The sequence below is a fragment of the Ascaphus truei genome, chromosome 17 (assembly GCF_040206685.1).
Source record: "Ascaphus truei isolate aAscTru1 chromosome 17, aAscTru1.hap1, whole genome shotgun sequence".
NCBI classification, from domain to species: domain Eukaryota; kingdom Metazoa; phylum Chordata; class Amphibia; order Anura; family Ascaphidae; genus Ascaphus; species Ascaphus truei.
The window spans coordinates 36,070,018-36,093,820 of record NC_134499.1 but is presented as its reverse complement, the minus strand read 5'-3'; the positions used below and the strand labels follow the sequence as shown (position 1 = coordinate 36,093,820).

At 40.3% G+C, this 23,803-nt stretch overlaps 1 protein-coding gene across 2 annotated transcripts in view; it reads right to left on the bottom strand.

Moving 5' to 3' along the window:
- The window catches only part of CFAP20DC (CFAP20 domain containing), a 149,174-nt gene that overhangs the window by 87,369 nt on the left and 38,002 nt on the right, over window positions 1-23,803 (bottom strand). For both annotated transcript variants that reach the window (XM_075574786.1, XM_075574787.1), the window contains exons 6-8: window positions 11,884-11,998; window positions 6,336-6,492; window positions 2,564-2,728 (exon numbers count right to left, since the gene is read on the bottom strand). In XM_075574786.1, coding sequence (XP_075430901.1) covers window positions 2,564-2,728; window positions 6,336-6,492; window positions 11,884-11,998 — 437 coding nt within the window. The remainder of the gene's footprint in view (window positions 1-2,563; window positions 2,729-6,335; window positions 6,493-11,883; window positions 11,999-23,803) is intronic.

Sequence of the window (23,803 nt, the reverse complement as noted above, 5' to 3'; positions counted from 1 at the left end):
ACAGTACATCTTGTCATTAGTGAGTTGAACTGCTCTCTTAAATAACTAGATCTGGCTCTGTTCAATTAGATTTATGCATCATTAATGGGAAATTCAAATTCTACAATCCTCAGTTGACCAACAGTTACTAAACAAAATAGTTTGGGAATTAAAATGTACAGTGTTAACTTTTTCATTCATGTTAAACATAATTATTTACTAGAACTGGTTACTTTTTTGCTGGGATATCAACACGGATGCTAATTTAATGTGACTCAACCAGATCTGAAAAATGACTGCTTCAAAGTATAGGTAATTGTCTCGCTGGCTTCTGGGAGGTATGGGACTGAATTTGTGGACCAGGATTTGGGTCATATCTGCGTCAGCCAGTTCCCATTGGTCAATTCCAATTTCCCTGGCCCTGCCTTTTGAGGGCCATCATTAGGCCCTGCCTCCTCCCCCTCTCCTGATTGGTCTGTTCAGGATACCTCCCCCCCCCCTCGCTCCTGATTAGCTCAGCAGAGTAATAGCCTCTGCTAATTGTTCAGTATCCAGTTCTCCATGCTTTCAAATGGAGGCCGGGAAAGTATAGAAGCCGACACCGATCAGGGCTTCACAGCAGTTCTTGGTTGGTCTCTGTAACTAAAGACCAACGGTGGCGAGAACTGGGTGACCAGGTGCGGTCACCCAATTTACAGGGATATCCAGGGACGGACTGACCGAGGTGGAATCCAAGGTAATCTAACTTCGGCAGTGCGCTGCGCCTAGCAAGCTAGGAGTCTTCCATGTTCCCTGTTTCTGGTGAGCTATTTGTTTGAGTTATGGTGTTCCCTGTTAGCGCCGGCAAAAATAAACCTTTGTTTATTTAACCTCTGCGCTCTGTCTGGTGTTTTGCGATCTCAAGTAGTCTGGTCAACCCCGTACTATGGGATGTATATTTACTGCCCCATCCCCGGTCACAGCTATCTGTAAAATCTCTCTTATAACCACATAGGTTTCTAGGAACTGTTACTCTGATTTCTGGAAGTCGCTAACCCATCGAGTGGACCTTTCTTGCCATTAGACTGTAGGTGACAGACCCAAGAACAGAAAGTAGTTCTTGTTGTAATACTGAGCCTACATCAGCATATACATCAGTACTAACAAAGTTACATTATGATAACTTAGGCATTTCTCTAAACCACCATAGTGTATATATAGGGAAGGCTAAATCGAGGCCCATACTAAGGAGAATGGAGTAGCGCAGAACGAGGAGCAGCCTGGTATGATGGTTCAGGTCAACAGGAAGCAAGAGTATAGGAAGTTGTTAAGACTCAATTACTACTTGAAAATGCACATAGCTGAATTCTGCTTTGTCTTCACATGGGTAATGGATAATACAATTACCAGTTTAATTTGCCAAGTTCAGCCATTAGGACTTAGACTTGGTTAGGTTAGAATTTGAAATCACGTGTAACATAATATAAAGGAAGTTGTGGAAGTCAATGACCTATAACCAGTCATATGGCACAAAGAGTGACAATAAGGGAAACAATATTGTAAGTTATTTTTGTGTGTGTAATGTGAGTTTTAAAAGAGCAATTCCTCCTTTGTTTTTTTTACTTGCATACATGGGAAGCAAGGGGTCCCCGGAGCAGAACCGCATTCATTTCAGGTATGGATACCCCTTGGTTTCTGGGATATGTACCTGCAAAGGTGCCACTGGTTACCTCCTGGTATTTAAATCTCTGCATCACACGGGCCAATAGGAAGCCACAACGTTGACGTTGCAGCTTCCCATTGGTCGCGTAACTTGGGAGATTTATACCACCATTTTGCGTCCCCCGGAGGTGATGCTACCGGCAGCACGTTCTCCGATAAATATCTTGGGCACCAAGGTGTCCAGGAGCAGAAAAGCTCTGAATGCCCCTTGATTCCCACCCATGTATAAAAATGGAGCGGGATGGGAGGTTAAAAAAATGAGCAAGGGGAACTGCTCCTTTAAGATCGGAGTGTATAATGTTTCCTATCTAGTTCCCTAAATGCAGACCTCCTATTAAGGGAGTAGGCGGTTGTAAGTGATGCATTTCATTTTCACGGTGTCTACAAGATATAGAATGACCCACCCTGCCAATAAGTGAATTATATACCTTAACACTCCATTTCTAGCACCTACAGTATCCTTTCAAACTAGAGATCTAGAAAGATCCCGGCAGATTCTAGAAACGATCTTCCTATAGGTCGAGAATGTACTAGATTTATTACTGTTAAATTATTTATAAGAACACATGAAAATCTCACCGCTTTCATGTGGAAACAAGATGCCAAATGCATTTTCTTTAACTTTGGCTATTATGCAAATGTTAAACTATTTCGCTTTGCGAAACTTTCAACTTAATTTAAAAAGGAACAACCTGTATCTTACTGTAATTTGCATTGAAATAAACAATTTGTCAAGAAAGCCAGATGACTATACATAAGACCAAAGGGAGTTTCGTGGAGTAAGGTGATTGTATAAGAGAATTTCAGCACATTCTGTACAATGGGGCATGCCATTCATTGAACCTTCACGTAGCTATTAAAACGACTGTCTTTGTCACAATACCTGATTCGGATGAAGCTATGGGTCTTCCTTCATGTTTTGTTTCACTTTGATGTAGTTTTGTCATATCTAGGACTTGGGTGACCTGATGTACATCTGTAGTAATTTGGCAACTTCGAGGAATACAATCAGCCGGCTCATTACTTGATAATGTAGCTCTATATATATCTGGAAACAGAGTATCGTTTGTAGATTACTACTTTCAGGGAATGGTAGCTAGATTTCAAAAGTTTTAACTCAAGTATCTGGTACAGAGGTGGGCAACTCCAGTACTCAAAAACTATCAACAGGACAGGTTTTCAGGATATCCTGCTTCAGCACAGGTGGCTCAATCAGTGGCTTAGTCAAAGTGGTGCCATTGAGTGAGCCATCTGCTTTGAAGCAGGGATATCCTTAAAGCCTGTCCTGTTGATGGCCCTTGAGGACTGGAGTTGCCAACGCCTGATATAGTCCCATCACACATATAAATCCACATTTGTAGTGCTGTCTCTACTAACCAAATAGTTAAGTTGAAAGTTGAGAACTTCAAGATCAACCTTTCTGTGAAGTTGCCCTGGCTGAGATGTTTATATTGAGGCAAAGAAGGCCCCAAAACACAATCTACAATTGGAATTTGTTTCACCAAACTTCAAGATGGCAATGTCCATCCCAACTCCAATACCCAATCTGTTCTTAACCATAGTGACTGTCTGACACGACCATCTCCATAGAACAGGGGTGCTCAACTCCAGGCATCAAGACCCCCCAAAAGGTCAGGTTTTCAGGATATCCCTGCTTCAGCAAAGGTGGCTCAATCAGAGGCTCAGTCTTTGACCTGTTGAGGGGAAGGGGTTGGGGGAGGGAGGCTTGAGGACTGGAGTCCAGCACCCCTGCCATAGAACATACTCATTTTACTAAGTTGCTACACAGCAATTTGTCATTTGACTATTTTTTTGTACCAGTTTTTAATTCCTTGTTAGCGATCTACTTTCACTTCTGCTTTATCCTATGTTACTGATGCTCAGTATATTAAAACTAATTTAAAATGGCATTAAGAGTTGAATTTAAAAAAAAATGTTGTAACTACAGTATTATCTAATACTGCACAACTGATTATTCTTTTTGTTAAAACGCGCATGCATGATATTTTGCATGGATTGCGCCTTTAAAATCCAACCATATGAACAAAACGTTATGTATTTTGCAAAAGTCTATCCAATCAAATTATACATGACCAAATATATGATGACCGAAACGTAAATTAACTCTGTTGTCCTTAACCGAAGATTATCTAACTGATATTTCATTTGTGTGACAAAGAATAAATAAAATGTACACAGCATAAATCACAGCATAAATACATTGAAGAATAACTGTACTAAATGTGAATATTATTCAACAGTTACCCTTTTATCGTCTCTCTTTAGGTATTTTAAATATATAATTGTGTATAACTGAAGGATTAGTTATTTGGTTTTCTTCTTTGATCTAGAAATCAAGATTCATAGACTGTCCTTTTTTATTCACTCAATACAACTGAATAGGGCCAAAATGCAGTTCACAAGATACCCAAAGTCTACAATCTTCTAAATTACAGTGTGTGGTTCGTAATCATAAAAAGTACAGTATGTCAAAGATTTTTGCATTAATTGACATGGATGTGTGACCAGAAGGTGATAAACATGATGGCGTTCTCCATTATGTCTTCAGCATAGACTATACCAATCTTACACAAAAAAAAAATCTGTCACTAATCTATAATCTGCCTCAAAACATTTTGCTAAATGCAAATTTCATTTTACATAGTCCATTATTTTAACTGGTGGTTTGAAGGGGAAAAAAATGAAAGATTGTTTTACACACACACACACACACACACACACACGCACGCACGCACACACGCACACGCACGCACACGCACACACACACCCCCTTGCTTCATTTTTGCATAGCCAGTATAACCGACCCCACACTGATGAGACCCATTAAAGCTGCAGTTCAGTCTTTTTTTTTTTTTTTATTTCTTTTTTTTACTTCAATAGTTTTATGTGTGCAATCTCTAATTACCTAAAGAACTGTATAGCTGCAGGTCAATTCGTTCTCCATGTATTGATAGGCGAAATTTGGTGACATAATTAGAGCTGGCATATGTTTTTATTTGCTTCTGTCAGTCAGTGGAAGCTCATGAATATTCATGAGCACTCCTGCACTGACATGTGCTAGAGGGAGGGCAGGGCTGACAAAGGGGTGTGCCAGGGCTTGTGACAGGACATGAAGGGGCAGTGCCTTAGCAAATGGCTGTTAAAATAGAATACAAGAAAATTGATCTTTCAAAGTTGTTTTTTTAAAAACAGAAAATGCTAAAAGTATTTTTTCTTACTACAGAACTGATTTATTAAAAAAAACACACATGCAGGATATTGACTGAACTGCAGCTTTAAGGTCGAAACGGCTGTCTGTGGGTGGGTTTACTGGCTATGCATCTTAACCCAGGCTGTGCTCAAAGCTGTGACCATGCAGCAAGCTTAAGCCTATAGGGAACCATGTTAATGGTTTTGTAGCAAAAGGTGGCACTTTGTGCTCATTTGCATGCCATTTCCCAGAATCCCTTGCTGCAGTGGAAGTGCTGTATGCTGGGTGATAATGGTGAAAGGCGGGGTTGCAGACCTGTCCAAGACATGCAAATGAGCATACAGTTATATTTCCATATTTTATATATAGATAGATATATATAGAGAGAGTTAATTTGTCATAAGGATGTTTTTACCCCTTTTTCCATTGTGTATTTTCCCCAAATGTAACTATATTTATCATGTTTCTAATTGACCTCACTCTAAATAGTCAACACATTATCGCAAAATGTATTGTTTAAAGTAATTAACATATTTGCATAAACCTCTCCCTCTTCTGCAAATGAAAGTACTGGAATAATAACTAAACTAACTTTAATTTGTCCTTTATGTGGGACAGCTCTTGGCTTTTCTAGAAATGGAGGAAGTGAAGACATGATAAGCTTACACTTCTAATGACTGGAAGGAATACTTTCGCACTTTCCATTTTAATTACTATCACCTTTATGCAGAAAGTGAAAGAAAAGAAAAAGAATTAAGATGGTAGATTTATAGCTTAGAGCTATCTGGCTCATTTAAATGGCTCACTTTAAAAGAATCCGTTGTTTCAGTTTTAAATTAATCTGAGCTTTAAAAAATACATATATTCTCTAAGCCTAAAGTTTGCCATTTTCCGTCATTATTAAAATACCATCTGACTGCAGTAATACATGGAATGACTAGAAATATTTATTTTATGTAAATGAGAAATTAGCTGTTGCAAATATAGGGCACTGATAAATAACAAGACTCACCCACAAAATATTTTGGCAACGAACAATTTTGTGGAATGAGAAGGAAAAAAAAGTAATTTAAGAAGCTATTACAATGCAATCGCTGCTGACATTCCCATAATCCCTCCTAGGGTCATGCAAATAACAATTATATCCAGTTTTAAATTACGACCATTAATTTATTGAGGGCAGAATCAAACAATGGCTTGGTTAATCATCAGCGCAACTCATTCATATCATTGCCACACAAAACAGTTCATTTCTTCTTTCAAAGAAAAAACTACAAGGTTCTAGATTAAGCACATTTTCAGAAACCTACAGTGTATGAAATGTCTGATAATTAACGGCTTAAATCCTTAGCTTTGTTCTGACTAATTCTGATTTTTATGTTGAAAGGAAGGTGTGTTTCACAATAATGATAATGGTAACATAATATTAACAATGTTAACGCACCGTCATCTTCAACAGTGTCCTGGGGCTTTAATTTCATGGTGAAGATCTTTCTAAGTTTACAATTGGCTGAAACGATAATGCCGTCCAAGGACTGGAAAACAGCGCCTTTGAATATTCCACTTGTAAAGGCTACTAAGTCTATGCAGAGGTTACACCACTGGAAAGGAAAACAGACAGTCAAATTACAAATATATCATGTAAATCATTTTTATCATAAGGGATATATAACTGATTAACAACCAGACACAAAACTTTGTCCCTCCGCCATACAGCAAGTAAAAATACCACTTGTGAGTAGGTTTACTGGCTCTGCAATTCTTTAACGCAAACTGTCCTGGAAAAAGTGATCATTCTAAAAAAGGGCGATTTGCGTTTTGTGGATTTTTATTATTATTACCAGTACACTCCGAGGATTCCACAACCCCTGGATGTATTCGCTTAATCCAATCCGAATTCAACAATCCGTTGGCGGATTCTTAGGAATCCGCCCACAGATTGCGGTTTCGATTCTAAAAAATCCGTCATCGGAGTGTATCCAGTGGCGGACATTGATGAATCCGCGCGGATTAAAACCGATCTAATCCGTCTGCGGATGTTACATCGGGAAACAGATTTGGGGGGGGAAACATACGAGAAAATCCGGGAAACGGATTTGGGGGGGAACCATACGAGAAAATCCGGGAAACGGATTTGGGCAGATTTGCTGATATCTACTCAAAACCGTAAAGCAGGTTTTAGGGATAGCCCAACCTCAGCACAGGTGGCTTAATCAGTCCTAGTTTCAGCACAGGTGACTCAATCAGTGGCTCAGTCAAAGACTGAGGGGCCTATGCAGAGAGCAGCTCTTTTTAAAATTGGAGAGGGGAATAAAAGTAGGTTTAATGGAGAGTTTTATTCTCCATATGGAGAAATGGGCGAAATCCGCTATTTTTAGCATTACTGCATGTGGAGAATTGTAAATGAGGAGATGCGCGCAGCTGAAAGGGGGAGAAAAAAAAATCGCGCATTTTTTTTTCCCCTATAGCCGGCGAGCTCCTGCTTCTTGCCAACTTTAGTTGGCGGAGAAAATTGAAGAAAATCGCGCCAAAAACAGCCTTTCTGAATTCGGATATTTTTCAGACTGGCGAGATGTAGTTTCTTGCCAGCCGCGCGGCGACATTTTCAAATAGAAAAAAAAATGGCGCGTTTTTCCTACCTCGCCATTTTCAGCTGTTTTTTGCGCGATTTTCTCCGGAAAATGGCGAGATTGTAAATAGCGCTGCTCTCTGCATGAGGCCCTGAGTCGTTTGCTTCAACTGAGCCACTGATTGAGCCACCTGTGCTGAGGTTGAGACTGATTAAGCCACCTGTGCTGAGGTTGAGACTGATTGAGACACCTGTGCTGAGGTTGAGACTGATTAAGCCACCTGTGCTGAGGTTGAGACTGATTAAGCCACCTGTGCTGAGGTTGAGACTGATTGAGCCACCTGTGCTGAGGTTGAGACTGATTGAGCCACCTGTGCTGAGGTTGAGACTGATTAAGCCACCTGTGCTGAGGTTGAGACTGATTGAGCCACCTGTGCTGAGGTTGAGACTGATTAAGCCACCTGTGCTGAGGTTGAGACTGATTAAGCCACCTGTGCTGAGGTTGAGACTGATTAAGCCACCTGTGCTGAGGTTGAGACTGATTAAGCCACCTGTGCTATCCGTAAAGACCTGACCTGTTGGGTGGTCTTGGGACTGGAGTTGAGCGCCCCTGCTCTGTCACTGTGTCTACCACACAGAGGTTCCAGAAAATGCAAATCATGTGGAGGCTAATCAAGGTCTGAGCCAATTATTCAGATTTTTTCATGAGCAATTGATCAGAATTATTTATTCAGATTTCACATGAATGATTTATGTATTCTCCGACGGAAACCACGTAATTGAACTACATATTCAGATTGAATTTCATTTACTGTTCATTATAGCATACTTTTGTTTTAAAACATTGGTGCAAATTTGACACCAGGCCCCAACTAATTTAAATTACATTCAAACAACATAGATGTATTCCTTCTTATTTGGGATTAATAACCACCTCGTGGTATAACCTTATGAATAGTAATTTTATCAGCATGTATTCCTGGAAAAAAAGGACAATAAAAAGGAGTGCAGATTGCAAGTTACTACAGCATTTTATTTCCTGCAGACTTTGGGACTGGAACGTGGCTGGAAAACCTTTTTGATGGAACTGTAAAGACTGCACGTTTGCTATAGAATTGCTGTACATGTAAATAAACTGAAACAAATGTAAAAAAACTTGATTTCTTCTTTTCTCTTTCTATCTCTTTGCCTCTGCCCTGAAGGCAAAATCTATGGTAAATCAGGCTTAAATTGAGTGCATAATTAAGACACAGTGCTTAAGACACTTCTTCACCCAAGTTTTATTGATGGGTTTGGATACACATATAAAGCAATATAAATGCATTCATACTGTGTTCCAGTACCGGTACATGGGAATTACACCTGAATCTTGGCTGATTTGCAAACAGAGCACACGATAGCAGCGCTACCAACCAGAGAAATAGAAAGAACATATTTTCCAATTGCGATTACAGATCTCTTGTGGCAAACCGTAGCCTACCAGAATTGCAAAGTAATTATGAAGAGATCGGCTGACCTTTTTCACCTTATGATGTATTACTTGATGGGTAGTGCTGGCTGCATTACTAATTGGGATCCAATCTATGAGAGATTTCCGATTTGCGTTTCAGTATTTTACATTAGGATGCACACCAACTTTAAGTACCCGTGGTACTCTTTTACAGGCAGGGAAAGAAAAAGGACTTTCAGACAAAAATAGAAAACAAGTCTGTGTATGTTTTGACTAGGCTAAGTGTAGAGATATCTGCTTTGTATTTGTTGTGAGCCATATTCTAACAAAACATCTGTTTTCTTTAATAGGTGTTTTACAGCCGGTTTAATTATTTCTAACTCCCAACATTCCCCTTTAGAATATATTGTATTTTTATTATACAGCACCAATGGCATTTTTTTTCATGCACCAAAGGACAATTTAATTTAATGCCAGATATAAAATGAACCTACCACAGGAGTTAATTGGTACTTACCTGCTGTATAGATATACGGTAGCACTTTTATTTGAATGCATAGCCAGATAAAGTAAAACCAGCCAAGGTTACAAAAGGAAAGAAAACACGGCACCCGGAGCGGCAGCAGAAAACGGCAATGGTAGGCAATATGAACCCAGAGGTCAGATATTGGCTTTTTTCGTGCAGGCAAATTAGACAGGCAATGTCCATATTCTACCTCCTACGCGTTTCACGCCACGAGGGCGCTTTGTCTAGGTTACAAAAGGCTTTAAACCGGATTCCCCCATGGCAAAAACAATGTGTTAACATGGGATGTGTTAAAGAAACAATACAATTGCTTTAAAAAAAAAAATTAAATACTGGATGAAGCAGAGGGTCTCGGGAGCTGAAACACATTCCTTTCAGCTCCAGGGACCCCCTGCTTCCGGGGATACTTAAGTCGAAAAGGGGTGCCAGTAGCCGATCCAGCTCAGCGAGCTAGGTTTAAAGGTCCCACATCAAGTGGGCCAATAGGAAGCTGAATCTGATGGTGTCACAGCTTCCTATTGGCCCACAGGGTGCGGGAGCTTTGAAACACCGCCATAATGTGAACCCTGCTAGCCGAGCGACCACCGACACCCCCTATGGAGGTATGTATCTCCAGAAATCTGGGTGTCCCCAGAGCTGAAATGGATGGGTTCAGCTTCGGAAAGCCCTTGCTTCACTCCTGTGTAAAAATAAATAAATGTGGGAAAAAAAAACAAAGCGCTTGGATTGCTGCTTTATCATCGGGCCACTTTTACATTCCAAGTATTGCAACAAGAATAATCCCACCATGTTAATTAAATGCCTTCCAGTATCCTCACACTAAATATTGCATTATATTAATGGCTTTTTTGAGAGTTCTAAGAATACCCGAGATGCACTGCTGTCACGTTGTAATTGCAATCATATTCCCCATGCATAATCATTTTCCCTTTCCCCTTAAAATTACTAAAGATTTATAAATCAGGTACTTTTCTTTTTCTTGCTTCAGATTGCTAAGACTTATCACAGAAACAATCATTTTAACGCATTCCCAGGCACATTTCTAAAGGGCTCTGTATTGTAAGGGAGCCCCTGCTTCATTTCAGCTCAGGGGACCCCTTGCTTCCCGACAATACTTACCTCTGTAGGTGCTTCCTGGCCTCGCCGCTTCCAATTGGACTGCGTGCTGCAGGACATTTAAAACTCCATTTTGTTTCCCCAGCTAGGATGCTACCGGAGGCACCTTCGGAGGCAAGCATCTTGGAAAGCAGGGCTGAAATTAACGTGTTTCAGCTCCGTAGACCCCTACTTAATACCTGTATCATCTTTAAACACACAAACTAGTAGGCGGAGCCATACCTTTAAGAAAGGACAATGGCATTGATAAAAATGAAACAAAAAACGACTTTTGAGTCAAGCTGCACAAAGTGCTCCTGACGGAGGACGGGTCAGTAACCAGGAACCAATCATTTGTTTAACTGTTGACTGTGTTGGGAATCTGAACAGATTTATTATTGTTTAAGATACATTGAAAGGTATTCAGATACTGTATATATTTAGTCTCAGCAGCTCGGTGTTAATGTCACGGCTTTGGACTCGGGTAAACCCCAGTGTCAGCTTCTCTTTGGGATTTTAGGCAAGTCACTGTATGTCCCTGTGCCCGGGACACCAACATTAGATTGTAAGCTCACCGAGACAGGGACTGAATTGTGACCGCAAATAATTCTATATCCAGCACTGCGCACATTATCAGCGCTGTGCAGAAAACAGAAAGATTTGTATTCCCTAGGACAGGGGTTCTCAACTCAAGACCTACCAGCAGGTCAGGTTTTCAGGATAACCCTGCTTCAGCATGAAGATTGAGCCGCCGATTAAGCCACTTGTGCTGAAGCTGGGACTGATTGAGCCACCAGTGCTGAAGCGGGGATATCCTGAAAACCTGACCCGTTGGAGGGTCTTGAGGATTGGAGTTAAGAAACCCTATCCTAGGAACCGTTCCTGAAAGTTACAACACAGGGTAAATTTTATATTCAATACAATATTGCTGGGCTTCTAAAAGTGTGCTCACTGTAATCCTTGAAAAGCAGGAAAATCACCTTCATGATTTATGAGGAATGCATATTACACACTTCCCTGAAACAATCTGGAGAGGTTATTAGCAATTTTACAAGGTGCATATGATTTGCATCACTGGAAATATCAATCTTCAAACTATGACAAAAGAAGAACATGAATATCTTTCTACCTTGTTCATGGTTACAAGCAAGTAGTTGGGTTGTTACTGATGGCACAAAGATATACTTTTTCGGGTAACAAACCATGAAATGAATGCAGTATGCCACGCAGGTTCCTTATCTTTATTAAACTGGCTGTGCGTTAGAAATGAACCAGGCGCCCTTAATTTTCTATCAGACAGTTAACACACAATTCCTCCAGCATTTTCAAAGTTGAATTTGCAAGAAACTCACAACTTTGCGTTTGATGATAAAGAGTGGTATTTTGGCATGTAATGGAGTCGCTGATAATTCCTTGTGGACTGTTGATAAATATAATCTTCTTTTAATATTCGCCAAATCGGTTATCCTACAAAAAAATGATCATAAAGATTAGTCAACATGATAAACAGTTTTTTAATAAAACTACGTAACAGTGTGCATGCAGTTCGTACACCACTGCCAGATATAGCAAAATGGCATTTTAAATGACATTTTATAAGATAAGTAAGGAGATTTTTTCCACTGAAATTCAAACTTAGGGAAACAAAGCCACATATCTAAAATCACTTTACATGCTAATTTATTTCAGCACTCTGTACTGTATTTTAAAAGCCCTTCAGTCTATGAAAGAATTCAATTTGTATGAAGTGAGAAAGCACTAGCCTTTAATAATCATGCATGTTCCGGCCCTTAAGCCTGTATTATCTTGGGACATTCTGCCATCTACTAAATGAAAAAACATTTCTTCCCCCCCCTGCCCCTAAATGTTGTTATTCCTGCTTAAAGACAGACACTAAGCAAAAGAAAGTGGATCCAATGCACTATTTGATGATCAAGTAAATGTATTTGTGCCACACAACGTTACGACCGAAAAAGGTATTTTTCAAGTGACTACTGCCTAGTCACTTGAAAAAGAGCTTTTTCGGTTGAAACGTTGTGTGGCACAAATACATTGACTTGAACAAGTAGCAATACACCCCCCTCCCGGTCGGTGGGAGATAAGAATCTCGAAAAGAATGGATCACTTATTAAGAGTTGGGAAAAACTCTACATCAGATATTTTACAGAATAATGTTTTACGGGTTGTAGGCCTGCGCAGATAAAAGAAGGTCAAGTACTGTATGTATAGCAGATATCTCGGAATTCCTCCAGTCAGGCTTTGACAACGGCCTAGCTGTCAGTACATTAAAGGTGCAGATTGGGAGTCCTATTCCTCAAATTTCTAGCCAATAATGAATTCATTATTGGATTCCTACAAGCCACCAGAAAAGTCAGACCACAAATTATACAATTTTTTTTGCAGTCCTGGGATCTCAATTTAGTATTAGACTCCTTAATGGATGAACCATTTGAACCAATTAAAGAGATACTGTTAAGAATCCTCACATTAAAAATGGCTTTTGTGATCGCGATAACATCAGCGAGAAGAGTGAGTGATATTCAGGCACTGTCTGCCATGGAGCCTTTTACAGTAATCAATTTAGATAAGGTAGTCCTCATGACCAAGCCAAGTTTCTTGCCTAAAGTGATGCCAACATTTCACCTGAACCAGGAACTAATCCTGCAGTTTTTTTTTTGTCCAAAACCAGCTAACTCTCAGGAGAAAAAGTTGAATAGTTTAGACATGGTGAGATTGGGAGAGACATACCTGGAAATAACAAAATAACAGATTACTAATCATTGTGCAAGGGAAAGGCTGCGACTCCCAACCTCCGAGGATACTATTGCTACCTAGATTAGGGAATGTATCAGGAGAGCCTATAAATCCCCCAAAAAGTTGGAACCACTTGGGAATCTTAAGCGCACTTTCTACAATGTTTATAGCAACATCATGGGCTCGTAAAGCTGAAGCTAGCACCAAAGCGCTATGTAAATCAGAGGTATGGGCATCAGTTCACACGCACAACATTTTATAAAAGTGGATATACAGTATATGCTTCCAGAGAAGCAACATTTGGCCACAAAACACTGCAGAGCTTTTTTTATTTCTGCTCATATAAGCTCTTCCTTTGTTCATTATTATTTACCCATCCCTGGGGTTTGCTCTGGCACTTCCCATTCGTCTGACTGCCACGGAGGGCAAAGAGGAAAGCTGTACAATTATTCTTACTAATCATTCCTTTCTTCGAGCCCGCCATGGCTACAGCATGGTCTCCCGAACTGAACACAGTCTGAAGTCTCACCCATGATCTATAAAGTGGCATCACCACCTCTTTTCTGCTGCCAATACCTCCCCCTTTACAACCTACCATCCTGCTGGCTTTCCACGTTGCTTGTCTACTTTAAGTCTGATGAAATGACGATTCCTAGCTTCCTTTTGTCTATAGTAGTTATAGTGCCATTAATCCTGTATTCTACCATTGGATTTGAATGACCCAAGTACATTATTTAGCCCTTTTTTGGCATTACATTGCAGTTGCCACACTCATAACCATTCTTATAATCTACCTAAATCATTCATCATTTTTTTTACCCACCTAGGTACCGTTACTTTGTACAGTTTGAGCGAGTCTGTCCAGTATTCTGTTCACCCACCTGGAGTGTCAATTTGTAATCTGCAAAAAGGGCGTACTTTCCCTTCCAAGCTATTTTTAATGTCACTAATAAAGATATTAAATAGCACAAGTCCCACTACAGATCCCTGATATACTCCACTGCTCACTTTTTCCTTCTCTGAATACACTCTATTTACCATGTGTCTTCTATCCTGTAACCAATGTCTTATCCATTCTACCACTGTACAATCCAATCCCAAGGATTGCAACTTGGTTATCTGTCTTCTATGTGGGACATTGTCAAAGGCCATACAAAACTCTAGGTAAGATACAATTACAGCTCCACTATGATCTACAACAGGGGTGCGCAAACTTCATGTGCTGCGCCCCCCCGTCTGCTCTCCCCCTGTGTCGCGACCCCTCCTTACCTGTAATGCGGCGGATGTGATGTCACGTGACCCTCCGCGTCATTTGACGCCGAGACTCCATGGCAATGGGTGTCAAATGATGCCACGTTGCCATAGAGACGTGTGAACTGAAGCCAAGTAAGTGAATTACAGAGGCCTTGCGCTCTCTCAGTGCGGGGCCTCTGTAAACGCTGCGCCCCCCCAAAAAAGTATTGCACCTCCCCCTAAGGGGCACCCCCCCAGTTTGCGCACTCCTGATCTATAACGTTAGTAACCCAGTCAAAAATATAACTCAGATCTGTATGATACAATCTCACCTCCAGTAAATCCCTGTTGCTTGGGATCTTGTAAGTTGCTGGACTTTAAACATTAAACATTTTTTTCTTTCAGCAGTGTTTCTAATATCCACCTCTCCATTCCATTTTCTCCTCCTTATCTAGTATTTGAGGCTTATGTTTCTTTTAAATGTATATTTATTTTTCGTTTTTATATTGTTCCCCTTGCATTAGTGGCAAACTATTGATGCTTAGAACCATGGCCGGCTGGGAGGTTTGCGTTGCTAGGTGCAGGGACATGTGCCGGGCCTCGGCTCTTACCTTCTCCGGCGGCATCTCCTCGGCGTCCCCTTCATCATGGCTCCACGACGTCAAATAGCGTTGTATTGCCATGACAACACGGCGTAGCGGCGCCACGGGGCGTCCGTTGTCATAGCAACAAGACATTGTATGGCGCTGTGCCGTCACGTGCTGTCCTGTTGTCATGGCAACACAACACCATTTGACGTAGCTGGCCCTGATGATGGGACCCTGCAGGAGGAGATGCCACCAGAGAAGGGCAGAGGACCCCAACACTCTCCCCCGGCAAACAGATGCTCGATACACAGGCACTGGCGGCACTGGCGGCACTGCCATCAAGCCAGCCCTGCGGTTAGAACCAAGGATTTACCTAGTGTGCACCTTCCATTTTTATGACTGAATACAGATTTTACGCAAGTCCACTGGAGGTCTCTGCACTCTTTTTCATTTAAAATTTGTTGGTGATTTGGACCACCTATAGGAGCTCTACTGACTGTCTGTGAGATTTAAGGGACTTTTATGGACATTTGTAATATTATCTCCACTACTCTTCAGTAATCTATTCAATACATTATTTTCCTGTTGTATTAATTGTTATTTTTTTTACTTTTTGTATATTTTGTTTTGTATTTTTGGAGCAGTTTGCTCCTGATGTTTGGGGTGATGTGTATGTTTTTATATTAAAACATTTTCTGTATATTTATTGACGTTTGTCCTAAGTTTGGATTCTCAAGGGTTCTGGCACATTGGTCAGTGCTGATTTCACAACACAAAATCAACACAAATACTTTTCAGCTTGTGTGTTGGGGACCACTTTGTGGGTTTTTTTCCATTGAGAACAAGCTTTGTGATCTGGAACAGAATACAGATTCTCAGTATCATGTATCATCCATTTTCAAGGACATATCATTTTTTTCCCCATTAAATGTTCAAAATAATTCATTGAGCAGCATCAAAATATGCTATTTGCATAAACAGAAGATGCTCTGTACCCCTGAGAGAACATGCAGAAAACATTAGAAGTCAGGATTACAATGTCATCAGAAATAGTTTTTTTTTTTTTTTTTTAATATAAAGGAAATTATCTGGTCTGAATTATATGAATCCCATGATATAGTACATTCTTCTTACACCAAAGAGCAAGCCATAGCCATTCTAATTCCACGTTGACAATGATTTAGCTTAGTAAAACTCAGCCTGTATTTGTGCTGTTACGAATGATGCTCTATCGCAGACCCTGCAAGGCAGCCTGTCTATATTATTTCTCTCTCTCTTGAAGATATATTAAGGCAGCCACATAACAGTTAATATATTTTTATTAGGCCTGCACTTGAGCATTCATATCTACGGGTCAGACATGTGATAGAAAAGTAATGGGACCATGTTAAGAAAAAATGAGATAGTCAAAAGGAAAATCAACCTCATTTATAATAATATTCCAGTGATCAGCAGGTGCATAACTCTCCTAGCGATGGCCATTAACTACATTCATTTCACACTTAACATCTACATTTGGAAAACCATTTGAAAGTAAAATTGCTGTTCAGTTTTCATTTCTACTTTATATCTTTATCTGTGACTGTTTTATCCACAACAGCAACCGGAGTGAAGCAAATGGTACAGTGCAGGGGTGGCCAACTCCAGTCCTCAAGGGCCACCAACAGGCCAGGTATTAGGGATATCCCTGCTTCAGCACAGATGGCTCAATCAGTGGCTCAGTCATTTTCACTGAAGCAGGTATAGCCTCAAAACCTGACCTGTTGGTGGCCCTTGAGAACTGGAGGGGTGTACCAGTATTACATACAGTATTACATACTACACTTACTTTGTTGTACTACTTGGGCCACCCCTGTTCGAACAGAAGTTTCAGATTTGACAATATCATTTACAATGTTTCAAAGAAATGAATAAAATATAGGATAGGATAATGGAAGGTTTACTTGTTAGGTGTCTAAATATAAATGTGTCTGTGTTCGTATCATTGTTGAACATTGATATTTTATTATAAGGGGTGGGATTACAGCAAAACAACCACACACATGCAGTCAACATCTTAAATATTCAAAACTACTGAATTAAAATAATTTCTAAATATTCAATACTCTATTTTAAAGAACAAATAAATGACGACTTTGACGACGATATGATGAACAAACCATCATGGAATATCTTTCTCCTTCTCTAATTTTTCATTGTCTATTCTGCCCCAGGACATAAGTTGTTATAACATGATAAATTGGAAGAATGTTAACACGGCAAAACTAGCATCTGTGAAACTGATGATACAGTACCTTGCTGTTTGTAGAGCTTAATAAACCAGGTGATTGTCCTGCCACTCATTATATCAATCACTTTATAGCTAAAGTTCTAGAACTAAGAGACTTTAAGCTGTAGTTTTCTTCAAAATGTATTGGGCATTTATATTTTGTTTCCAGTCATTTCATTTTATAGATAGAAACTGGAGTCGTTCTTCCTTACATGGCTTGGTGGTCAGTGTCTTTGTCTATTTTCGCTAAGGGTTCTTCTTGACTCGGCCATTCTTGCATTTCAGCTGTTGGCCCAGACTCTGAATATCGCTAATTCTTGGTCACTCAGGGACATCTGGTCATTAACTCTATCAGCATTTGTCTATTAACCCCCTTATCACCAGTAACACACAGACTGCATTGCACAGTGTGTTACAAGGTCCTGATTCTGGAAGATCTGGAAGACCATAGACCGTTTTGGTTGTTTATATAAAAGTTATACATTAAGTACATTCAAGACCAGAACATTGAAATCAATAGAAACAATGGTTTCCAATAGATTGCATTTTTAAATTTAAAACCACCCAACAATTAAGTTTTGGGGGAATTACCAATGAGATACTAAAATAAGCTAAGTGTAATTACTAGGTATACCAGTGGCTACTAATGGGACTTTGTAAAGTATTGTTACAATTGGTAGTTTAGAGATTATCATATGTAATTGTTGTTGTTTGAGCATAGGCATACAGTGAGCAACAGAGGAGACCCTGTAAAAATGAATGTGTGCCCAGGAAAGAACCAGGTTCCAAAGATCCACCAAAAATATTGTAAAAATAAATGCTATATGTCCAACAAGTGGGACTACACATTTACATTGATTGAAATATAATCAATGTTTAAGGTGAACATGCTGTACGTACCAATAACGTGAAGTCCTGCTCCCAACTGCAGTTCCCCCACTCCTCCACTGGGACTGCTGCTTCTCTTGTTAGTTCTGTCAAAGAACCTTCCAGACTCTGAAATCTTATACCCTGTACCTGTCTGCTGTTTCTAAGCCTGCTCTATATGAACCTCCCCTTCATGTCTACCAGTGCCTGTTTATACTGGTTTCTCCAGCACCTGCGTGGTTCTTGCTATTGCTCAGTTCAGTCCTGTTCATGCCTCCTCGCTGCCGACCTCTATCCGTGACCTGGCTATGATACACTGCTAGCTGCCTCCGACCTCTGTCCATGATCTGGCTGTGATACACTGCCGCCTGACTCCAAAATCTGCCTATGACCTGGCTATGAGACACTGCCGCCTGCTCCGACCTCTGTCCATGATCTGGCTGTGATACACTGCCGCCTGACTCCAACATCTGCCTATGACCTGGCTATGAGACCCTGCCGCCTGCCTCCGACCTCTGTCCATGATCTGGCTATGATACACTGCTAGCTGCCTCCGACCTCTGTCCATGACCTGGCTATGAGTCACTGCTAGCTGCCTCCGACCTCTGTCCATGATCTGGCTATGATACACTGCCACCTGCCTGCAACCGTGACCTGACTACGATACACTGCCACCTGCCTCAGACCTCTGCCTGTGACCTGACTACAATACACTGCCACCTGCCTCCGAACTCTTACCGTGATCCGTCTACGATACACTGCCACCTGCCTCCGATCGTGACCTGACTACGATACACTGCTGCCTGCCTCCGATCTCTTACCGTGACCCGACTACGATACACTGCCACCTGCCTCCGATCTCTTACCGTGACCCGACTACGATACACTGCCACCTGCCTCCGACCGTGACCTGACTACGATACACTGCTTGTAGGGAGAAGCTTGTGGGGAGCGCAGATGTCACCATATGTGGGGAAAGAAATATATATAGTGTAGTATGTTCTACAGAATAAACAATCAATTCAAAGAATCACGATTGGGAACTCATACTTTCCGAGTGAAAGATCAGCAGTGGGTATAATATTGACGACTCAGTAATTCAACTTGAGTTGAACCTGCAGCAGCCTGAGAAGTGTATCCAGCACCCCCCCTCTACCCGGTGACTCCATTCCTGCGATCGATCGCAACCGGAAGTGACGCGGCGGACCGACCGGAAGTGACGCGACGCAACCTCGGGAGCAGGGCTGGTGGCATACACAAGCTGCGCATCATTATTGTTATGTGTCTATGCACATAGTGCCTAATGTAAGTGCAATACTTATTGCCTTGGATAATACATTTTACTGGAACATGCAATGTTGCACTGTGTGTCATCTTTTTTTATTGGGGGACCATTCTGCTGATTCCTGATACTTCACACTGACCGAGTCTTCAATATTATACCCACTGCTGATCTTTCACTGGGAAAGTGTGAGTTCCCAATCGTGATTCTTTGAATTGATTGTTTATTCTGTAGAACATACTACACTATATATATTTCTTTCCCCACATATGGTGACATCTGCGCTCCCCACAAGCTTCTCCCTACAATCAACGACAGGAGGAACTGGATCTTCTCCTTAGAGGGTTGAGCAGCGAAGTTCACTATTATTTAATTATTCACTTATAATTAATGAGCACTTTTTTATAAAAGGTTTTTTATAAAAAGTTTATTACTCACAAGTTTATATTTATTGCACCTCTATTAGAAGCGCCTCACCCCCCCCCCTTTTTTTACGATACACTGCTGCCTGCCTCCGATCTCTTACCGTGACCCGACTACGATACACTGCCACCTGCCTCCGATCTCTTACCGTGACCCGACTACGATACACTGCCACCTGCCTCCGATCTCTTACCGTGACCCGACTACGATACACTGCCACCTGCCTCCGATCTCTTACTGTGACCAGACTACGATACACTGCCACCTGCCTCCGATCTCTTACCGTGACCTGACTACGATACACTGCCACCTGCCTCCGATCTCTTACCGTGACCCGACTACGATACACTGCTGCCTGCCTCCGATCTCTTACCGTGACCCGACTACGATACACTGCCACCTGCCTCCGATCTCTTACCGTGACCCGACTACGATACACTGCCACCTGCCTCCGATCTCTTACTGTGACCAGACTACGGTACACTGCCACCTGCCTCCGATCTCTTACCGTGACCTGACTACGATACACTGCCACCTGCCTCCGATCTCTTACTGTGACCAGACTACGATACACTGCCACCTGCCTCCGATCTCTTACCGTGACCTAACTACGATACACTGCCACCTGCCTCCTACACTTCTGCCATAGATCTCCCTTTGACACTCACCTATTATACCCCCACCACATCATTAACAAACATGTAAACGAGACAGCTGAATATCATCAGGTAAAATCAGTAACAAGTCCTGGTTAGTATCAACAAGTGTTGAATAGAAAAATGCATATCAATTGTTATAATTTGAATAAAAAATAACCTATATAAACTCCTGCAATAAAGCAGTACATACCCTTATCATTGAATTGATGAGTCAATTCGAACCATGTTGTTACAGTATTTATAATAATGGTCATGATTCTATAAAAAAATAACACTGTGGTTCTTATTAATATGAATAACAAAAGTATTTAGCTTGAGTTTATAATATTATACAATAGTATATAGCTTGAGTTTATGTCTCTGCAAAAAACATTCCTGTTGATACTGTGACTATTGAAACAAAGCTGTAATTTTCAACTACAGTATTTGACAACCATACATCTACTGAAAATAATAAGAGGTGTTTAATCATTAGATGTTTATAGTGAAAGAGGGCAATGCAAATCATTAATAGATATCATATAACAAAGATATATTACCATTCAGTCTCTATAGAAAAAAACCCACTCCTATTAGACTCTGTGTTTCCTATTAGACCCTGTATCAATCAGAATGATAAGCATGAACAATTCAAAATAGATGTTATATCAATAATAAACAACCAGTAGATTGTTTAAATAGTGACATAACCATCAAGAATGGTAATTATATCACCCAGCATGGATATTACAATCTCATATATTTCATTATTTTAGAAATAATAATTAGTCATAGACACAAATGAAATGTAAAAAAACCGGAAGCAAGGTTATATTCAAGTCCATATATAAGAACTTCAAATATAACTCAAGTCCACATATAGGGTTGAAAAAGCAGTACATATCGTATTAAAAAATAAATGTTATGCTAGATTATATAATTGTCAAGATCTACATGAGAATGAAAATGAACAATTAATAACAGACAGTCTTCATTGTATCAAAGATGACAAAATATTGGGTATAGCAACAATGCCTGCAAGACATTGTCACATCCAGATTGCAATGGAGACATTAAAGCTGCAGTTCAGTCTTTTTTTATTTTATTTATTTATTTTTTTACTTCAATAGTTTCATGTGGGCAATCTCTAATTACCTAAAGAACCGCATAGCTGCCAGTCAATTCGTTCTCCGTCTATTGATCGGTAAAGTTTGGCGACATCTTTAAATATGGGGTATGTAAATCGTTGCTATAGGAACAAGCATGCTTGTTAAAATAGAATACAAGAAAATTGGTCTTTCAAAGTTGTTGTTTTTATAACAGAAAATGCTAAAAGTATTTTTTCTTACTACAGAACTGATTTATTATAAAAAAAACACACATGCAGGATATTGCCTGAACTGCAGCTTTAAGAGATATATAGTTACATGCTACAGAGTTGCTGGACATAGTGACAACCATGCATGATCATATGCTGGTTACATGTTTGCTGTTCTTTCCAAGCTTTGCAGTTGTAACTATATTTCAGCTGGTTCTATATAGTATATTATGATCTTTTTTTAAAGATGATTTAGAAGGCTTTTTGTAAAACCTTTACTCGCATAGCAAAAGTGGATTCTAATTGTCTGATTCATTAAGCTTAACTGATTATTCAAGCAGCATCAACGATATACAATTTTGTTGTCAAATATCTTTAAATAAATAAACAAACAAACCACAGTGCACATTTATCAGATCAATAAGTTGTTCTCTGTACCATGCCACACATCACAAAGGCGTTCTATAGCTTTATGCGGAAACAACCCAGAAACATTGAGGGGCATATTTACTAATCGGTGCTATGCTACGAGACATCTTCAAGCGCCCAAAGCCTCATTTGAATGTGCTGGATCGTGTTCTATGGAATATGCTCGGTAAATATGGACCTCAATCTTTTGCATTATAGACTTTTCATGGGACCAAAAACGAATCCTAGTGTACCATAAACAAAACAGCCATAAGTGACTGTTGAACTTGCCTAAAGCAGCAATCCCTCCTAACAGGAACCTGGTTTGTCCTTTGGTAGCTGAGCCACACTATTTTCCGTTCCCAATATAAGTACTGGTGAAGTTACCGATATTACTTCCTAGTCTTTAACGAGGAGTGAAATGGCCGTCCGACAAGAAGCTGCAAGAGATGATGCTTCGGCTTACTGATGGCCCAATAATTGGCAGCCATTTTGTCTGCCTTGGAGGGAGGTTTACAGCCAGTAAGTTTACGGAACCGAAGCTAGCACGGTTCAGCTCTGGGAAATTCCTTTGGTTCCCATCATGTAATTTTTTTTTTTACATAATCGGGGGTAAAAAAAAGAGCAAGAGAAATGCAGCTTTATGGGCATATTCCTCTTTTTTTATGCTGCATTCATTTGCATTCAATATCTATTTGTTTCTAGTGCTTGGATTCAAAGCATGTTGCTCAGAACACCAACGTCTTCAGGCGAGGGGATACAATGTTTATTTGCATACAGAAACTGCCTCTAGATGTCAATGTAATCTACACTTCTAGAATATTAAAAAATGTTTGATTACTGACACCCAGTATGTCAAATTCAAAACTGTTTTTAAAATAGAACAAAACATCTAAAGAGATGTATTAAAATATGATTCATATTCATGCATATGCTTTTTTTTTAACCAGCTATCCAGTTAACCTGACATCTCACAACCATTCCTTGCTAGACTGGATTCTCTCCTCTAGTCCCAGCAGAATCCAATCCTCTGGCATCCTTCCTGACATTTTCAGTGACCATGCAATAGTGTACTGTGTAAGGAAAATCAGACCACCCCAACCAAGCCCTAAAGTTCTCCTCACTAGAACCTTTAACCCACACCAGTTTCTGGCTGATCTTACCAGCTGCCCTTGGTACAGAATCGACTTAATTCCCGACCCCGATTCTGCAATCGACTATTTCCAATCGTAGCTCTTAAAACTCTGTGATACCCATGCTCCACTACGCAGAATAAGAGTATGGAGGCCCACCTTCCGTGGGTTACAACCGACCTTATGTCGCTCTACCATCTTAGGGATGCCTTGTGGAAAAGCTACAAAGTAACTGGCACTACCAAGGATCTTAATAACTACAGATGCCTGCGGAATATGTGCACAAGGCAAACAATGCATGCAAAACACAACATTACTCTGACAATGTTCATCAGAATCAATCAAATCCAGCTAACTTCT